Consider the following 17,175-nt stretch of genomic DNA (forward strand, 5'->3'; position numbering starts at 1 on the left):
GCTCACTTGGGGAGGATGGAAATCACGGTTGTGGGCCAAGAGTCTTGTTGGGATGGGGGAGATAAAAGTCCAACTGGGGAAATTGGGAGCAGTGATTAATGCAGTGACAGCCCAGGACATCTTGCTTCTTAGACCAAGTGAGAAGAAAAGTAGATTGTTACCATCAAATCATCCTGTACTGCTCTTCTATAGTTTTTAGCCATCAGTCCCTAGGCCTGTGGGAGTGACTGGAGAAAGTGGGGTGGGGGTTGCTGGTGGTTGAGGGGGCAGTGATGGAATTGGTGAGTGTGACTGACCAGGGTAGGTGGGATCGCGTAACGGGTGGCAGGATGCAGCGGAGAGACTTTGGGCGAGAGATGATGAGAATTCAGTCAAATAACTGGGTCAATGTGGCAGAGTGGCTGAGTTTTGGGGAGACTGTGATGGTGCATTGGAGTGACTGACTAGGGTGGGGACGGGTTAGATTAAGTGACTGACAGGGATGTAGAGTGCATGTGAGAGATTTGGACCATGGATACCCAACACTATTCCCCACCCTTGCCTGGTAAAACCTATCCATAGAGGAGGAAAACCTGGCTGAAAGGCAATCAATCCCACTTTTGTGAATTTTTCTAAGATCAACCCTGAGTGTGCGCACCACCAGAGGTGATCTAAGATCAGTTAGACGAACCTACCTCTGGTTGTTTAGGCCCTGATTCCTAGTCAACCCCAATCACTCCACTGGAGATCCGGGCTGGAGCCCAGTTTTTTCTCTCTACCTCAACTTCATAACCGAAAAAGTGAAAAATGTTTTATTAGTCAGCACTCCTGCTTAGTACTACTATTAATGGTTATTCTCATGATTGACTCATTTAAATGATCCAATTTTATTGATTTCAGAAAAAAATTCCAAAGCGATGTTTACTGCTGTCAAAACCTTTTTCCAGAAAAGGAAGTGCAAAAGAACTTAAACAGGAAATTAGAAAGGGCTGTGAAATGTCCTTGGCAAGTAGGATTAAGAAGAATCTCAAGGCATTTTATATGTGTATTAGGTACAAGAGGGTAACGAGGAAAAGGGTAGATTCACTCACGGACAAAGGAGGGAATTTATGCGTGGAGCCAGAGGAATTGCATGAGGTCCTTTTTATAAAGAGTGCTTCACATTCACCAAGGATGGGGCATGTCGATATTAAGAAAGTAGTGTCGAATGTCTTAAGGAACATTAAGGTAGATAAGTTCCCTGGGCCCATAGGGATCTATCCCAGGATACTGAAGGACGCAAGGGAGAATTTTGCTGGGGCCTTGACAGAGATTTTCATATCCTGTTAGCCACAGGTGAGGTCACAGAGACTGGAGAATAGCCAATGTTGTTCCTTGTTTAAGAACGGATAATCTGGGAAATTATACACCAGTGAGCCTTACACCAGTGGTAGGGTAATTAGTGGAGATGGTTCTTGGGGACAGGATTTACTCTCATTTGGGGAAAAGAAATGAACTTATTAGGAATGGTCAGCATGGCTTTATGGGAGATGAGTCTTGTCCCAAATTTGGGTTTTTGAGGAAGTGCCAAAGATGATTGAAGGTTGGGTAATGAATGCTGTCATATGCACTTTATGAAAGCATTTGACAAGGTACCTCCATAGTAGGCTAGTCCAGTTGATTAAGTTGTGTGGAATCCATGGTGAGTTGGTAAGTTGGATACACTATCAGCTTAGGAGAAGACAGCGGGTAGTTGTGGAGGGTTGTTTTTTTTTTCTTTGCTTGGAGTTTTGTGACTAGTGGCGTTCCACAAGAATCAGTGCTAGGATCTCGAACAGTAATACATATAAATGATTTGGATGAAAATTAGGTGGTGTGATTGGCAATTTCGCAGATAACAGGAAATTGGAGGAGTTGTCAATAGTGAGGAAGGTTATCAAAGAATACAGTAGAATATCAATCAGTTGGAAAGTTAGACACTGAAATGGCAGGTGGAATTAATCCAGACAAGTGAAGTGATGCAATTTGGAAGGTCAAATGCAAGAAGAAAGTATGCAGTAAATGGCTGGACTTTCAGGAGTTTTGATATACAGAGAGATCTTGAGGAGCAAGTCCATAGGTCCCTGAAGATGACAACACAAGTGGGTAAGGTTGTAAAGGAGGTGTATGGCATGCTTACCTTCATTAGTTGAGGCATTGAGTATAAAAGTTAGCAAGTCATGTTGCAGCTGTGTCAGATTTCAGTTAGGCCACAGTTGGAGTATTGTATGCAGTTCTGGTTGCCACACTACAAGAAGAATGCACAGGCTTTGAAGAGATTACAAAAGAGTTTTACCAGGATGTTAGGTGGATTAGAGTGCATTAACGACAAGGACAAGTTGGACAAACTTGGATTGTTTTTGCTACAGTGTTGGAGGCTGAGGGGCAACCTGATAAAAGTGTATAAAATTACAGGAGGCATGGATTGGGTGGATCGTCAGGGTCTTTTTCCCAGGGTGGAAATGTCAAATATTAGGTTCGTTGGTTTTAGGTGAGAGGGGGAATGTTTAAACGAGATGTGCAAGGCAGGTTTTTTTTTTAAAACACGGAGGGTGGTAATGCTGCCAGGGGAGGTGTGAAAGGAGATACGTTAGCAAAGTTTGAAATATTTAGACAGGTGAACAGGCAGGAATAGAAGGATACGGACCATGTGCTAGCAGATAGGATTAGTTTAGAATGGGATCACTGGTTCAGACATGCTGAGCCAAAGGGCCTGTTCCGGTGCTGTCCTCTACTGTTCGTTTTATAATTATTCTGAAAATTGAAATGTAGCCTCACATGCAAGAAGTTTGGACAAATTTAACCCAGAAAGGTGAGGGCAGCAGATACATGGAAACACCACCATTTTCAGGCACCCCTCCAAGCCTCATGCCATCCTGATTTAGAAATATATCAGTCAACTTTCATTGTGGCTGGGTCATTTCCTAACTGCAGTCTTGGGTCTATTTGCCATACGTGCATTGTTGTGGTCCAAGAAGGCAGCTCACAGCCACCTTCTCAACAGCAGTTAGTACTGGTCGGGCCCAGTAAGGAGCAGGCATTTCTGGATTTGATGCATAATGAGGCAGACTTGATTAGGGAGCTGAAGATGAAGGAACCCCTAGGGGCAGTGTCCATACTATAGTAGATTTCACCCTTTAATTTGAGAAGGAGAAGCTGGAATCGGATGCAATGGTGTTACAATTAAGTAAAGGTAACTGTAAAGACATGAGAGAGGAGCTGGCCAGAGTTGATTGGAAGGGGATCCTAGCAGGGAATATCGTGGAGCATTGGGGAGGCAATTTTGCTGGACTTTTAATTGAGAGACCCAGGTAATGTTCTGGGGACCTGGGTTTGAATCCTGCCATAGTCAATTGTTGAATTTGAATTCAATAAAAAAGTCTGAAATTAAGAGTCTAATGATGATCATGTCAGGAAAACCCATCAGGTTCACTAATTTTCTTTAGGGAAGAACATCTGCCATCTTGCCTGGCCTGGCCTACGTGTGGTTGCAATTGACTCAGCTGTAGGGATGGGCAATAAATGCTGGCCTACCATGATTGAATATTTTTTAAAAAAGGAAGAAATACAGGAGTTTCTGGAGGTATTCTGGGAGGCACAGCAGGAATTCATCCCCAGGAAGAAGAAGCATGCTAAGAAGAGGATGAAGCAACTATCGTTGACAAGGGAAGTCAGGGGCAGCATAAAAGCAAAGGAAAATGAATACAATATGGTGGAGATTATTGGGAAGCCTTCCAAAACCAGCAGAGGATAAATAAAACAATAAGCGGGGGAGAAGAAGACATGAGTAAGTTTTTAGCTAGTAATATAAAAGATTGCAACTGGTTTTTTTGAGATTTAAAAGATAAGAGAAACCAGAGTGGACATTGGACCAGTGGAAAATGAGGCTGGAGAAGTAGTCATTGGAAGCAAAGAAATGGTGGAGGAACTGAATAGGTATTTTGCACCAGTCTTCACAGTGGAAGACTCTAGCAGCATACCAGAACTTTGAGAGCCAGGACAGATGTGAGTGTAGTGGCCATCATTAAGGAGCAGGTGCTGGGGAAGCAGAAAGTTCTGGAGGTGGATAAATCGCCCGAACCAATTGAACTATGCCCCAGAGTTCTGAAGGAGATTGTAGAGATGTTGGTGATCTTTCAAGGATCACTGAGGTCAGGGAGGGTGCTGGAGGACTGGAAAGTGACTAATGTTACACCCCTTTTTAAGAGGAAGGGAGACAGAAGGTAGGAAACTGTAGGCCAGTTAGCCTTACCTCGGTCATTGCTAAGATTTTGAGTCCATTGTTAAGGATGAGATTTTGGAGTCCCCAAAAGTGCGTGGTAAAATCGGGCTGAGTCAATACGGCTTCAAGTGGAGATCATGCCTGACAAATCTGTTACGATTCTTTCATAGAATCCCTATTGTGCAGAAAGAGGCCAGTCAGACCATTGAGTCTGCACTGACCCTCTGAAGAGCATCCCACTCAGATTCAGACCCAGACCCCCACTCTAGGTCCATAACACAACATTTACCATGGCTAACCCATATAGCCTGCACATCCCTGAGCACTATGGGGCAATTTCCCATGGCCAATACACCTAACCTGCATATCTTTGGACAGGGGGAGGAAGCCGGAGCAAACCCGCTCAGGCATGGGGAGAACATGCAAACTCCACACACGCAGTCGCCCGAGGCTGGAATCAAATCCAGGTCCCAGGCACTGTGAGGCAGCAGTACTAACCACTGAGTCACTGTGTAGTCCTAATTGTTTGAGGAGATGACGAGCAATTTAGACAAAGGAGAGTCAGCGGATGTGATCTATTTGGATTTCCAGAAGGCCTTTAACAAAGTGCCAGAAAGGAGACCGCTAAATGAGCGAAGAGCCTGACTGGCAGAATGCAGAGAGTAGAGATAAAGGGATCTTTTTCAGGATGGCAGACTGTGACTAGTTGACTTCGGTTGGAGTCCAGCTTGGGACCACAACTATTCATGTTATACATTAACGGTCTGGATAAAGGAACATAAGGCATAGTAGTGAAGTCTGCAGATGACACGAAGGTTGAGGGACAGGTAGCGTTGAGGAAGCAGGGAGGCTGCAGAAGGACTTGGACAGGCTAGGAAAGTAGGCAATGAAGTGGCAGATGAAATAGAACATGGGAAAGTGTGAGGTTACCCACTTTGGTAGGAAGAATAGAGGCAGAGTTTTTTTAAAAATATGGAACGGCTTTGAAAATCTGTAGCGTAAAGGGTCTTAGGAGTCCTAATTCAGGATTCTCTTAAGGTGAACATGAATGTTCGGTTGGCAGTCAGGAACAGATTCACTTGGTTGAATGACCTAATTCTGTTCCTATATCTAATGGTCCTACGGTCAACCAGCTAGAACTAGCCTAGCCCTATATTCTTTAAGCCGGCGCTGTTGCTTTAATATATTTTATGATTGTAGGCTGTTGAAATGTTACTTTCTATCTGAATATCACTGTAGCAGCATTACAGAAGGATGTGTTTTGTACGGTTATTAAACTACAGGTTTCCTGTGTTAGAGGAGAGGTATGTTGAACGCAAGTGCTAGATTTGGAGATTTTGTAAATAATTGTAATTTCAATATTGAATCTCTTGCATGCTGAGAGAATCCATTCTCTTTTGGTCATGGAACAGGAAACCTGAGAACAGGAAACCATCTAATTGGACAAGTTTTCGCATTTGCTCAAACATTGTTGTCAGCAGCCAGAAGCTCCAATTGATCCTACTTGCTCTATCCATTAAAATTTTAGCACCTGTGTTTGGCTGGAATCCTGGTCTGTTAACCTTGCTACAGACCTGACGATGCATCATAGTCATCCATATTAACTCAGCAAAACCAATGGTCAGAATATTAGATTGCCTTGCTTAATACGGTATTTCCACTGAAGGTTGGAGGGTCAGTCGACTCTGGACTGTGAAAATACATTGTTAGTGAAGATTGTAGATAGGCAATGGCCAGTATTGAAAGAAGTAAGAAGAAATTTCTGCCAAATAGCAGACTTCAGCTTTTGGAACTTCAGGAAACAGCCATTTGGATTCTTCATTCAAAACTTCATGAGCTTTCCTAAAAAAAAGAAATCCCAGTTGGCAAACAATTGCTAGGGTTAAGCTTTGAGGATTTTCAGCCAATCATGATGTAATTCTTGTCAGTTTCACAAATGGCATTCCAATTATTTTCAGCTGTGCTGTCCTTTCACTTGTCAGCCTTTCTCCCTGTCCATCTCCTCTTGGTGGGTTACTGATAAATCTGTAGGATCTGTCTTAACCATGTGCTGTTTGGAGTGCTTGACCACAATTTGTCTTTTAATCCATACTTTCATCAGATTTCAGATGTTCAGAGTATAAGTTTATGTATGTTGTGGATGTTTAGTAAAATTTTTATAGTAAAGTTTTTTTTTCGTTTTTAAAAATAGTGGAACCTTGTTGCTTTTTAGGAACAGGAATTTCAAACTTCAAACAAAATGTTAGTGTCTCTAAGCAGATCATAATATAAATTTAGTGGACTCATGGTGATCATAATATTTGAAATAATGCTATAGCAGAAGTCCCAACTTTAAGATCATATACCAACTCATTATATCTGTGACTCTAATGTTGATTGAGACAACTTTAAAAGGGACTTGCTCAATCCAAATGCTAACTTTCTTCAGTGCAATGGGAACTTATAAAATTTAGAACCATGTTTTTGTTGGATACATTGGTATTCACGTAATTAGGATAAGTGAGTGGCAGTTGATCACGAGACCCTTGCACTATCTCTGTCTCAGTGAACAGCACCTTGTATAGTGTGACAGAGATCAAGATCTGAATAATTTCTGTACTGTTTCAGGTTCACAAGATGTTGGCAGAATTTCGACTTATTCCTGGTCTTAATAACCTGTTTGACAAACTGATCTGGAGGAAACATTCCACTAATCACGTGTTGCATGGGCAGAATCAAATCTGTGACTGCAGTCCAGTAAGTATGAAACTCGCGGCAGAAGTGACTGATTGCAGGAGTGCTGTTCTCACTGTCACTAACACTTCTAATATGCAAGCTTTCAATGCTCTCGTGACATTACTGGAAAGTATTGGATATGTTGGATTGTTGAGTGCTTAATCACTTGCCCCAATGATCACTGACCTGTGGGTTACCAGATTTGATCTACGGATGTGCTGTGATGATGGATTGGAAAAGATCACTTAGCTGTGTTTCCCATCATTGGGAATTAAATGCATTGCATATTTTCATATTTGCCTGCTAACAAGAGTCTTCTAAAAAAGATTTTTGGAAAATATTGTGATTTGATTTTGTATTTTATCCCTTCTTCACTTTAATGATTGAATCTAACTGCTGCTCGATTTTGTTTTTGTGCGCCCCTGGTCCCTTTTGATAAGGTTGTACCTGTCATCTGCCTCTCTGGTATTTTCCTAACTGTTCAATAGTATCGATTGCTCCTCTGAATTGTATAATCAGATGAATCTGTGACAGTTTGTCATTACATAATGAAGTCTGCTAAATGTGTGCCAAAAGTCTTCTAGATTAAAAATGTTTAACTTCTGACAAGCTGTGGCTGAAGATTGGGGTCCATCTCTTTGTTTAACTGTCCACTGTGGCCATGTGTGAGCCCCTGAACTGTTCCATTCTACTGTCAGCTAGTTTCTCATTCTGAACCACAACTTGTGGATTGACAGTGTGTACTGCTTGTCAATTTCAAAGGTAAACCAGTGTGATGTTATGATATGTAGGAATATTTCTTTTAACCTAGACCAGTGTCAGTTGCAGGATGGGCAGTTGCTTCTGTCATGTTGGATAAAGTCTTGCCTAATACAAAATCACACCTGGAAATTTTTAAATCTGAATTGAACAAAGTAATCTGAAATGCAGCATTAGATTTCCACTGTTTATTGCATTTAATTCCAAGTGTGATACAGACTATAATGTTTGCAATAATGCTAATGTTAAGGGTTATTAGAATTTTGCTAAAATCAAATAAATCTTTCCATGTAAGAGAAAATGAATGCTAGTGAAACTTGCAAACCAGTCTCCAATATCCTCAGACTAGGGCTCCTTTGATTGCATCTTGCAGTAGTTCTGCTACCAAATCGTGGGCCTCAGCAGTATCGCAATTCCAATTAAAAGCCAAAAGAACTGCAGCTGCTGGAAATCAGAAACAAAAACAAATTGCGGGAAGAGCTTAGCAGGTCTGGCAGCATCTGTGGAGAATGTTTCAGTTACAGTGACCCTTCACCAGAACTGAGGTTGCAAAGTCTTCACCTTGCCTTTTGCACTGATGTGCTGCACTCCCAGATCATTTGAGGATAACTGTTTGCAGAATGACCTATTCCAGTGAGTCATTTATTTATCTACCACCACTGACAGCTGGCTGTAGCCTGCAGAGCTTAGGTCTGATCCATTGGTTGTGGGATCACTTAGTCCTGTTTCTCGCTTACTGCTTATGCTGCTTGACACAAAAGCAATACCTGTTTTTCTGATAGCGTTGTTAAGAAGGCGTACAGTATGTTAGGTTTTATTGGTAGAGGGATTGAGTTTCGGAGCCATGAGGTCATGTTGCAGCTGTACAAAACTCTGGTGCGGCCGCACTTGGAGTATTGCGTACAGTTCTGGTCACCGCATTATAGGAAGGATGTGGAAGCATTGGAAAGGGTGCAGAGGAGATTTACCAGGATGTTGCCTGGTATGGAGGGAAGGTCTTATAAGGAAAGGCTGAGGGTTTTGAGGCTGTTTTCGTTAGAGAGAAGAAGGTTAAGAGGTGACTTGATAGAGACATACAAGATGATCAGAGGATTAGATAGAGTGGACAGTGGGAGCCTTTTTCCTCGGATGGTGATGGCTAGCACGAGGGGACATAGCTTTAAATTGAGGGGTGATAGATATAGGACAGATGTCAGAGGTAGAGTAGTAAGGGCGTGGAATGCCCTGCCTGCAAAAATAGTAGACTCGCCCACTTTAAGGGCATTTAAATGGTCATTGGATAAACATATGGATGATAATGGAATAGTTTGGGTTAGATGGGCTTCAGATTGGTTTCACAGGTCGGCGCAACATTGAGGGCTGAAAGGCCTGTACTGCGCTGTAATGTTCTATGTTCTATGGTCGTCATCAACAGAGTGAGATGTCATTTTTAGGCTTGCCAGGTGCTGCTCCTGGTGTGTCCTCCTACATTCTCCGTTGAAGTCAGGTTGATCCTCTGGCTCGATGTGAACAGTAGAGTAGGGGATGTGCCAGTCCATGGGTTCAGAATATATTAAAGAACAATTCTGAAAGCCCATGCTACCACATGGATTCACTGTCGTGAGCTGTTAAAGTCTACCCCCTTTAGCATGATAGTGCCACATCTTGGAGGACAGGATTACAACAGGGCTGTACAGTGGTTGCTTTTATTAATATTATCATGGACAGATGCATCTGTGGCAGGAGGATTGGGCAGGATGAGGTCAAGTATGATTTTTCTCTCAGTACCTGCTACAGACCCAGCCTAGCAGCTCTGTCGTATAGGGCTCAGCCAGCTTGGTTATTAGTGGTGCTGCTGAGCTGCTCTTGGTGATGGGTATTGAAGTACCCCATCCAGTCTACATTCTATGCCCTTGCCTACCTCCAATTGATCTTCAATGTTGAAGAGAACCGATACATCAACTGAGGTGGGTCAGTGAGTGATAATCAGGTGGTTTCCTTACCCATCAGAAAACCAAAGAACTGTGGATGCTGGAAATCCAAAACAAAATGAGAAATTACTGGAAAAACGCAACCATTCTGGCAGCATTCGGAGTTGGAGAAGTTCCAAAGTCGGGTCACTGGACCCGAAATGTTAACTCTGCTTTCTATCCACAGATGCTGCCAGACCTGCTGAGATTTTCCAGCAATTTGAGTTTTTCTGGTTTCCTTACCCATGTTTGACCTGATGACATGAGCCTTTATGGGGTCCAGAATCATGTTGAGGGATCCTGGGCAACTCCTTCCTGACTGTGTGCCACAGTGCTGCCACCTCTGCAAGTGGAACAGGACATACCCAGGGATTGTGATGGTGTTGTCCAGGGCATTGTCTGTAAGATATAACTCCATCAGTACGACTGTTTGAGTTTTGCTTGATTAGGCTGTGAGACAGCTCTCAATTTTGGCACTTATCCCCCCAAATGTCAGTAAGGAGGACTGTGCAAGCAGGACAGCACTTTGTGGTTGTTATCTGTGATGCTTTGGGTGGTGCCAGATGACCCATACTGCTTTATTCCTTTGTTTGAGGTGTTTTGGCAGTTTAATACAACTGAATTCCCTGCTCGACCATTTTAGAGGGCAGTGAAAAATCCATAATTTTTGTTATGGATCTGGGGTGACAAATAGACCAGACCAGGTATGACAGCATATTTCCTTCCCTAAAGGACATTAGTGAACCAGATGGGTTTTTACAAGAATTGAGAATGGTATCATGGTCATCATTAGACTTTTTGATAGAAATCTAGACTTAATTCAAATTCCACCACCTGCCATGGTGGGAATTCAACCTCTGTCTTGGAATTAATAGCCCATGGAAATATCATTCTGTCATGATATCCCATTTAGAAAGGAAGATGCAAAAATAAATTGTAAAACGAGGTTTCGTGGTCTGGGCCCAGATTTCTTTTAAATTATTATCTTTGAAATAAATTATTTACCAGTTCTAAAATTATTAATGTAAGTGTTCTGCAGGTGTGACAATGTCTGTGGTAAAACACTTAGAGGTAACACTTTCAGTTGATACTGTCTTATCAAACTGTTTTTAACCCAGATCTGACTCTCTAATCAGACATCACCGGCCTGAAGCGTTTTTCTCGTCACAGATGCTGCCTAACCTGAGTATCTGCATCTTTTATCCCATGTTTCCAAAGTCTGTGATGTTTTGCTTCTCCATAGTTTTATTTTCTGTGGAACTGTGTTCTAGAAAATTGCTTAGTATGTTTCACATAGAACGTAGAACAGTACAGCACAGGCCCTTCGGCCCACAATGTTGTGCCAACCTATTATCCTACTAAGATCAATCTACCCTGCATTCCCTACATTTTACTATCATGCATGTGCCTATCCAAAAGTCGCTTAAAAGTCTCTAAAGTATCTGACTCCACTACCACTGCCGGCAGCGCATTCAACATGCCCACCACTCTGTGAAGAAACTACCTCTGATATCTCCCCTATAGCTTCCTCCAGTCACCTTAAAATTATGCCCCCTCGTAATAGTCATTTCCGCCCTGGGAAAAAGTCTCTGGCTATCCACTCTATCTATGCCTCTCATCATCTTGTACACCTCTATCAAGTCACCTCTCATCCTACTTCGCTCCAATGAAAAAAGCCCTAGCTCCCTCCACGTTTCCTCATAAGACCTGCCCTCCAGTCCAGGCAGCATCCTGGTAAATCTCCTCTGCACCCTCTCTTAAGCTTCCACATCCTTCCTATAGTGAGGTGACCAGAACTGAACCCAATATTCCAAGTGTGGTCTAACCAGAGTTTTATAGAGCTGCAGCATAACCTCTCGGCTCTTAAACTCAATTCCCCTGCCAATGAAAGCCAACACACCATACGCCTTCTTTACAACCCTATCAACTTGGGTAGCAACTTCGAAGGATCTATGGACGTGGACCCCAAGATCCCTGTGTTCCTCCACACTGCCGAGAATCCTGCCATTAACCCTGTATTCTGCATTCAAATTCGACCTTCCAAAATGAATCACTTCACACTTTTTCAGGTTGAATTCCATCTGCCACTTCTTTGCCCAGCTCTGCATCCTGTCGATGTCCCGTTGCAACCTACAACAGCCCTCCACGCTGTCTGCAACTCCTCCAACCTTCGTGTCATCGTAACCCACCCTTCCATTTCCTCATCCAAGTCATTTATAAAGATCACAAAGAGCAGAGGTCCCAGAACAGATCCCTGCGGAACACCACTGGTCATTGAGCTCCAGGTTGAATACTTTCCATCTACAACCACCCTCTGTCTTCTTCTGTACAGCCAATTTTGTATCCAGACAGCCAAATTTCCCTGAATCCCATGCCTCCTTACTTTCTGAATGAGCCTACCATGTGGAATCTTATCGAATGCCTTGCTAAATAGCATAGACTCCAAGCATAAAGTTGGGAGGCACAGAATCTGGAGTGAACAAAAGTTAGTGGTTTGCAGTTGTGGCCTGATATGTTGATCATAGGGTAATTATTTTTGTTGCAAATGGGATTTTTCTAATATTTGAAATTTTTGTAATTGTGTAGTGTCTATACTTGCATCTGATGGACTGCAGTAAATTCAAGAAGGTGGCTCATTGCTTCAATCAACGATAATAAACAAATTATGCTTACATCCCATGGGAAGATATATTTTAAACAAAGTGTTCTTGTTGGTAGTTTAGGGCAGAACATTCACAACTAATTTAAAGACTCTTCTGTAAAATTGTTTTCAGCAAAAGGATGGGTTGGTAAATTTGCGGATGACACTAAAGTCGGTGGAGTTGTGGATAGTGCGGAAGGATGTTGCAGGTTACAGAGGGACATAAATAAGCTGCAGAGCTGGGCTGAGAGATGGCAAATGGAGTTTAATGCGGAAAAGTGTGAGGTGATTCACCTTTGGAAGGAGTAACAAGAATACAGAGTACTGGGCTAATGGTAAGATTCTTGGTAGTGTGGATGAGCAGAGAGATCTCAGTGTCCATGTGCATAGATCACTGAAAGTTGCCACCCAGGTTGATAGGGTTGTTAAGAAGGCGTATGGTGTGTTGGGTTTTATTGGTAGAGGGATTGAGTTTCGGAGCCATGAGATCATGTTGCAGCTGTACAAAACTCTGGTGCGGCCGCACTTGGAGTATTGCGTACGGTTCTGGTCGCCGCATTATAGGAAGGATGTGGAAGCATTGGAAAGGGTGCAGAAGAGATTTACCAGGATGTTGCCTGGTATGGAGGGGAAGGTCTTATGAGGAAAGGCTGAGGGACTTGAGGCTGTTTTCATTACAGAGAAGGTTAAGAGGTGACTTAATAGAGACGTACAAGATGATCAGAGGATTAGATAGGGTGGACAGTGGGGAGCCTTTTTCCTCGGATGGTGATGGCTAGCACGAGGGGACACGGCTTTAAATTGAGGGATGATAGATATAGGACAGATGTCAGAGGTAGGTTCTTTACTCAGAGTAGTAAGGGTGTGGAATGCCCTGCCTGCAACAGTAGTAGACTCGCCAACTTTAAGGGCATTTAAATGGTCATTGGATAAACATATGGATGATAATGGAATAGTGTAGGTTAGATGGGCTTCAGATCGGTTTCACAGGTCGGCGCAATATCGAGGGCCGAAGGGCTTGTGCTGTGCTGTTATGTTCTATGTTCTATTGTGGAAAAGCAAAGCTATTTCAGTAAGTCACCCCTATCACTGGTGCATTACTTACTCATAATGACTGCTGTACACCCAGTCACACGTGGACACACTTTGACCCAATTGTGTAATTGCTGAATCGTCTATTCTTGAAAGTGCTTTTTTTTTTTGTTTCAATAGTTATCTACCTAAACATTTGCTATTCCACTACAGGAGATTTCTCTGAAAATCCAATTCCTGAGGTTGCTTCAGAGCTTCAGTGATCACCATGAGTGAGTATTTAGAAACAGCCATTTCTGGTATTGCGCTCCACGTGTAATCGTTCTTGCGTTCTTGCTTGCTTTCAAGTGTCATCGCCAGACAGGGATGTTCCCCCCAAGTGGGAGAACACTTCAGCGGTCAAGGACATTCAGCCTCAGAACATGGGTAAACGTCCTCCAAGGTGGACTTTGGGAAACACAACAACGCAGAGTCTCTGAACAGAGGCTGATAGCTAAGTTGGGTACCCATGATGACAGCCTTAACCGGGATCTTGGGTTCATGTCGCAGTAAAGGTGACCCCACCGCACTATATCCTCTCTCACACCACACACAAATCTACGGAGTGAATTTGCATTTGCAGATATGTTCTATTTTATTCAAAAAGCACAGTTTGTAGACAGTCAATGTGGCATTTTATAAATTCCTACTTTGGAAATAAAATCAGTCTAATTCTAAGTTAACACACAACCAGATTATAAACAAGACTTTACACCTCGAATGCATTGTCTGACCTGAGATGTCACCTCTGGTTTACTGATAAAACCTTTAGTTATCTTGGGGCAGTGACTTGAAAGAAATTCTGGGATTTGCATATTAACCCTTTCTAACTGATTAAAGATTTAATAGCTATCTTAGGTTTGTTTGATATATTTATGTGAGTTCTATGGCCATTTGATCTTTTGCTGATAAAATCTGTGTCTGATGCCACCTATCTCACTGACACCTGAAGAACGAGTGAGACTCCAAAAGCTTGTGTCTTCAAATAAACCTGTTGGACTATAACCTGGTGTTGTGATTTTTGACCTTGTCCACCCCAGTCCAACACAGGCACTTCCACACAAGGTGTAATGTTTCGACTTGCGTCAAAACAACTTGAACTACATCCATTCACAACCCAGGGACTGCCTGTGTTAAATTGAGGGGCATAGATAGGGTATTCAGGAAGGGATCTTTTCCCTTGATGAAGGGATCAATAACCAAGGGACATGGATGTAAGGTAAGGAGCAGGAAGTTTAGATGGGATGTGAGGCAATTTTTTTTTTCCTCACCCAGTGGCTGGTGGAAATCTTGAACTCTCTACCAAACTTACAGGTAGGGGCAGAAACCCTCGAGTATTTCGATGTGCACTTCTGATGTCAAGGCATACAAGTCCATGGGCCACGTGCTGGAAATTAGGATTAGAATAGTTGGTGGCTATTTTTGACTAGTACAGTCTCAATGAATCAAAGGGCCTTTTTGTGTACTGTAGGCCTCTGATTATTACAGCGCATTAGGTGGCCATTCAGTTCATCATTTCTACACCTCTCTGAATCAGCACTTCAATTAGTCCACCTCTTGCCATCTTGCTGTAACCCAGCAGATTGTTTCTTTTCAAGTAACATTCCAACTCCCTTTTGAATACATCAATTAAGCTTGCATCAACCATGCTTTCTGGTACTGTATTCCAGACCAAAATGATTAAATAGCCTTTTTAGATATACTTTTTGTTTCATTTATCAATTATTTTCAATCTGTGCCTCCTTGTCATTGACCCTTCCATAAGTGGGAACAGTCTTACCTATATTTGTCCCCAACCCTCCTGATTTTTTGAATGCCTCTTGGATCTATTCTCTGTCTGCTATTTTCCCCAAGGGAAACAATCATTTCTCTGCTTTAACTTTGTACCCTCATGCCTGGAACCATTTACATCTGCTGTCCAATTTGTTTACATCCATCCTAAAGTTCACACCCAGAACTGTATGGAATACCTGATCTGAGGTCAAACTAGTGTTTCACATAACATAACAAAATAAACTCCTTACTCTTATACTGTATGCTCCTGTTCATAGTCTGGGACACTCTGCTTTATTAACCATTGTCTGAATTTGTCCTGGCACCTTTGAATTCATATACGCACATACACCTAGGTCCCTCTTGTGCACCCTCCAGAGTTGTATAGTCTTTATATTGTCTCTGTATTCTTCAAAATGAATCCCCTCATTTCTGTGTATTGAACTTCAGCTGTTATTTTTCTGCCATTTCCACCACCTTGTCTCCTTTTGAAGTTCTATCCTCCTCAGTTTAAAATGATTCCAATTTAACGTTATTTGCGAGTTATGTATACCAGGTCCAGGTGATTGATGTGCATCAAGAAAAGCAAGGATGCCAATAATGACCATAGCGCGCTCCTCTACAAATCTTCCTCAGCCAGAGGAGAGTGCATTAACCACTGTCTGTCTGTTTCCTGTCACTCAGCCAATTCTGTATCTATGTTCCATGCTGTTGCTTTTATATCATGAGCCTTAACTCCCAGTCTGCTGTACAGCAATGTATTGTATGCCCTTTGGAAGTTCTTGTACATCATCAACATCATTGCCTTTGAGCCCCTCTTTTAACTCTTCAAAAAATAAGCATGATGATTGTACCTTACAAAATGCATGCTGACTTTCCTTAATTAACCTACATTTTTCATGTGGATATTAAATTTTTCCAAAATTGTTGTTTCTATATGTTTCCCCATCACTGATGTAAAACTGACTGGCCTGATTGTTTGTTTGTCTTTTTGAACAAAGCTGTAATTTGTTGCAATTCTCCCATCCTCTGGCACCACCCCTAATCTGGGGAAGACCGAAAAATTTTGTCGGCGCCCCACAATTTTCATTCTCACTTCCCTCGAATTTTGAATATTGTTGAAACAAGACACATTTTGTTGAAGCGTTTCATCCTGCACTCAATTCACAGATTTTCCTTTTGAGTTGGTATTCTATCATATATACTGCATGAGGGGAGGGTGCTGATTGGTAAAGGCCCCGCAGTTGCAAATGCATTGCAGGGCAAAGGGTGACTTGAGAAATCATCTGATCGATGTATAGTTATAACACAGATGACTTTGTTCCCAGTTTCATCTTTAAGGTTCTCTACTATTGACCAGTTAAGGAAGATTTCCTTTAGTCATAATATACGTTGGGATTCAGACAGTTCCAAACAGTATAAAATTGGCATAATGGAGCCCAAGCCATTTTATCACTGTGCAACCTGATGTGTCAAAGCCATCCTGCGTGATAGTGGTCCAGAAAAGTGCTGCGTCTGTCCCTGGAAGCATTTTTTAAAAGCCATTCATTGGTCAGAGCATTGCCTTCAGAAAGGAACCAATCAGTCAAGCTGCCTAGTTTAAATGAAAACAGTTAAGCTATTAACTGCTATCATCATTAATTGGTGTGAAAATCAGAGTCCACTAGACAAACAATCAGCACTCTCCTTTCAAGCAGTACAAATGTTGATTTTTCTCCTTGAATTGCTATTCTTCTGAATTGCCCTGCTGAGTGCAAGATGAAAAGCTTCAACAAAATGTCTGTTCAGCATTATTCAAGTTCTTACTACTGAATGACAACAATGTCTCAGTATTGTTGGATGCATCTCATCCAGGCCTGGTGCTTTCTCAATTTTAAAAGCAGTCTATCCAATGCCTTGTTATCAATTGTAAATTCTTCCAATGACTCAAATTAATTCGCTCAATGGTCTGTGCAGCATCTTTCTTGACGAGCAGATGCAAAGTGCTCACTAAACACGTCAGCTATGCAAGATAACAAGGTGTAGAGCTGGATGAGCACAGCAGGCCA

The 17,175-nt window shown here is 42.2% G+C and overlaps 1 protein-coding gene across 1 annotated transcript in view; it reads left to right on the forward strand.

Annotated features, from left to right (window-relative positions):
• LOC109920094 (short transient receptor potential channel 4-associated protein) overlaps nucleotides 1-17,175 on the forward strand; it is a 119,270-nt gene that overhangs the window by 62,370 nt on the left and 39,725 nt on the right. The window contains exons 11-12 of the mRNA XM_048608494.1: nucleotides 6,827-6,955; nucleotides 13,529-13,587. Of these exons, the coding sequence (XP_048464451.1) occupies nucleotides 6,827-6,955; nucleotides 13,529-13,587 (188 nt within the window). The remainder of the gene's footprint in view (nucleotides 1-6,826; nucleotides 6,956-13,528; nucleotides 13,588-17,175) is intronic.

This window comes from Rhincodon typus, chromosome 19 (assembly GCF_021869965.1).
Source record: "Rhincodon typus isolate 14 chromosome 19, sRhiTyp1.1, whole genome shotgun sequence".
Classification (NCBI taxonomy): Eukaryota; Metazoa; Chordata; class Chondrichthyes; order Orectolobiformes; family Rhincodontidae; genus Rhincodon; species Rhincodon typus.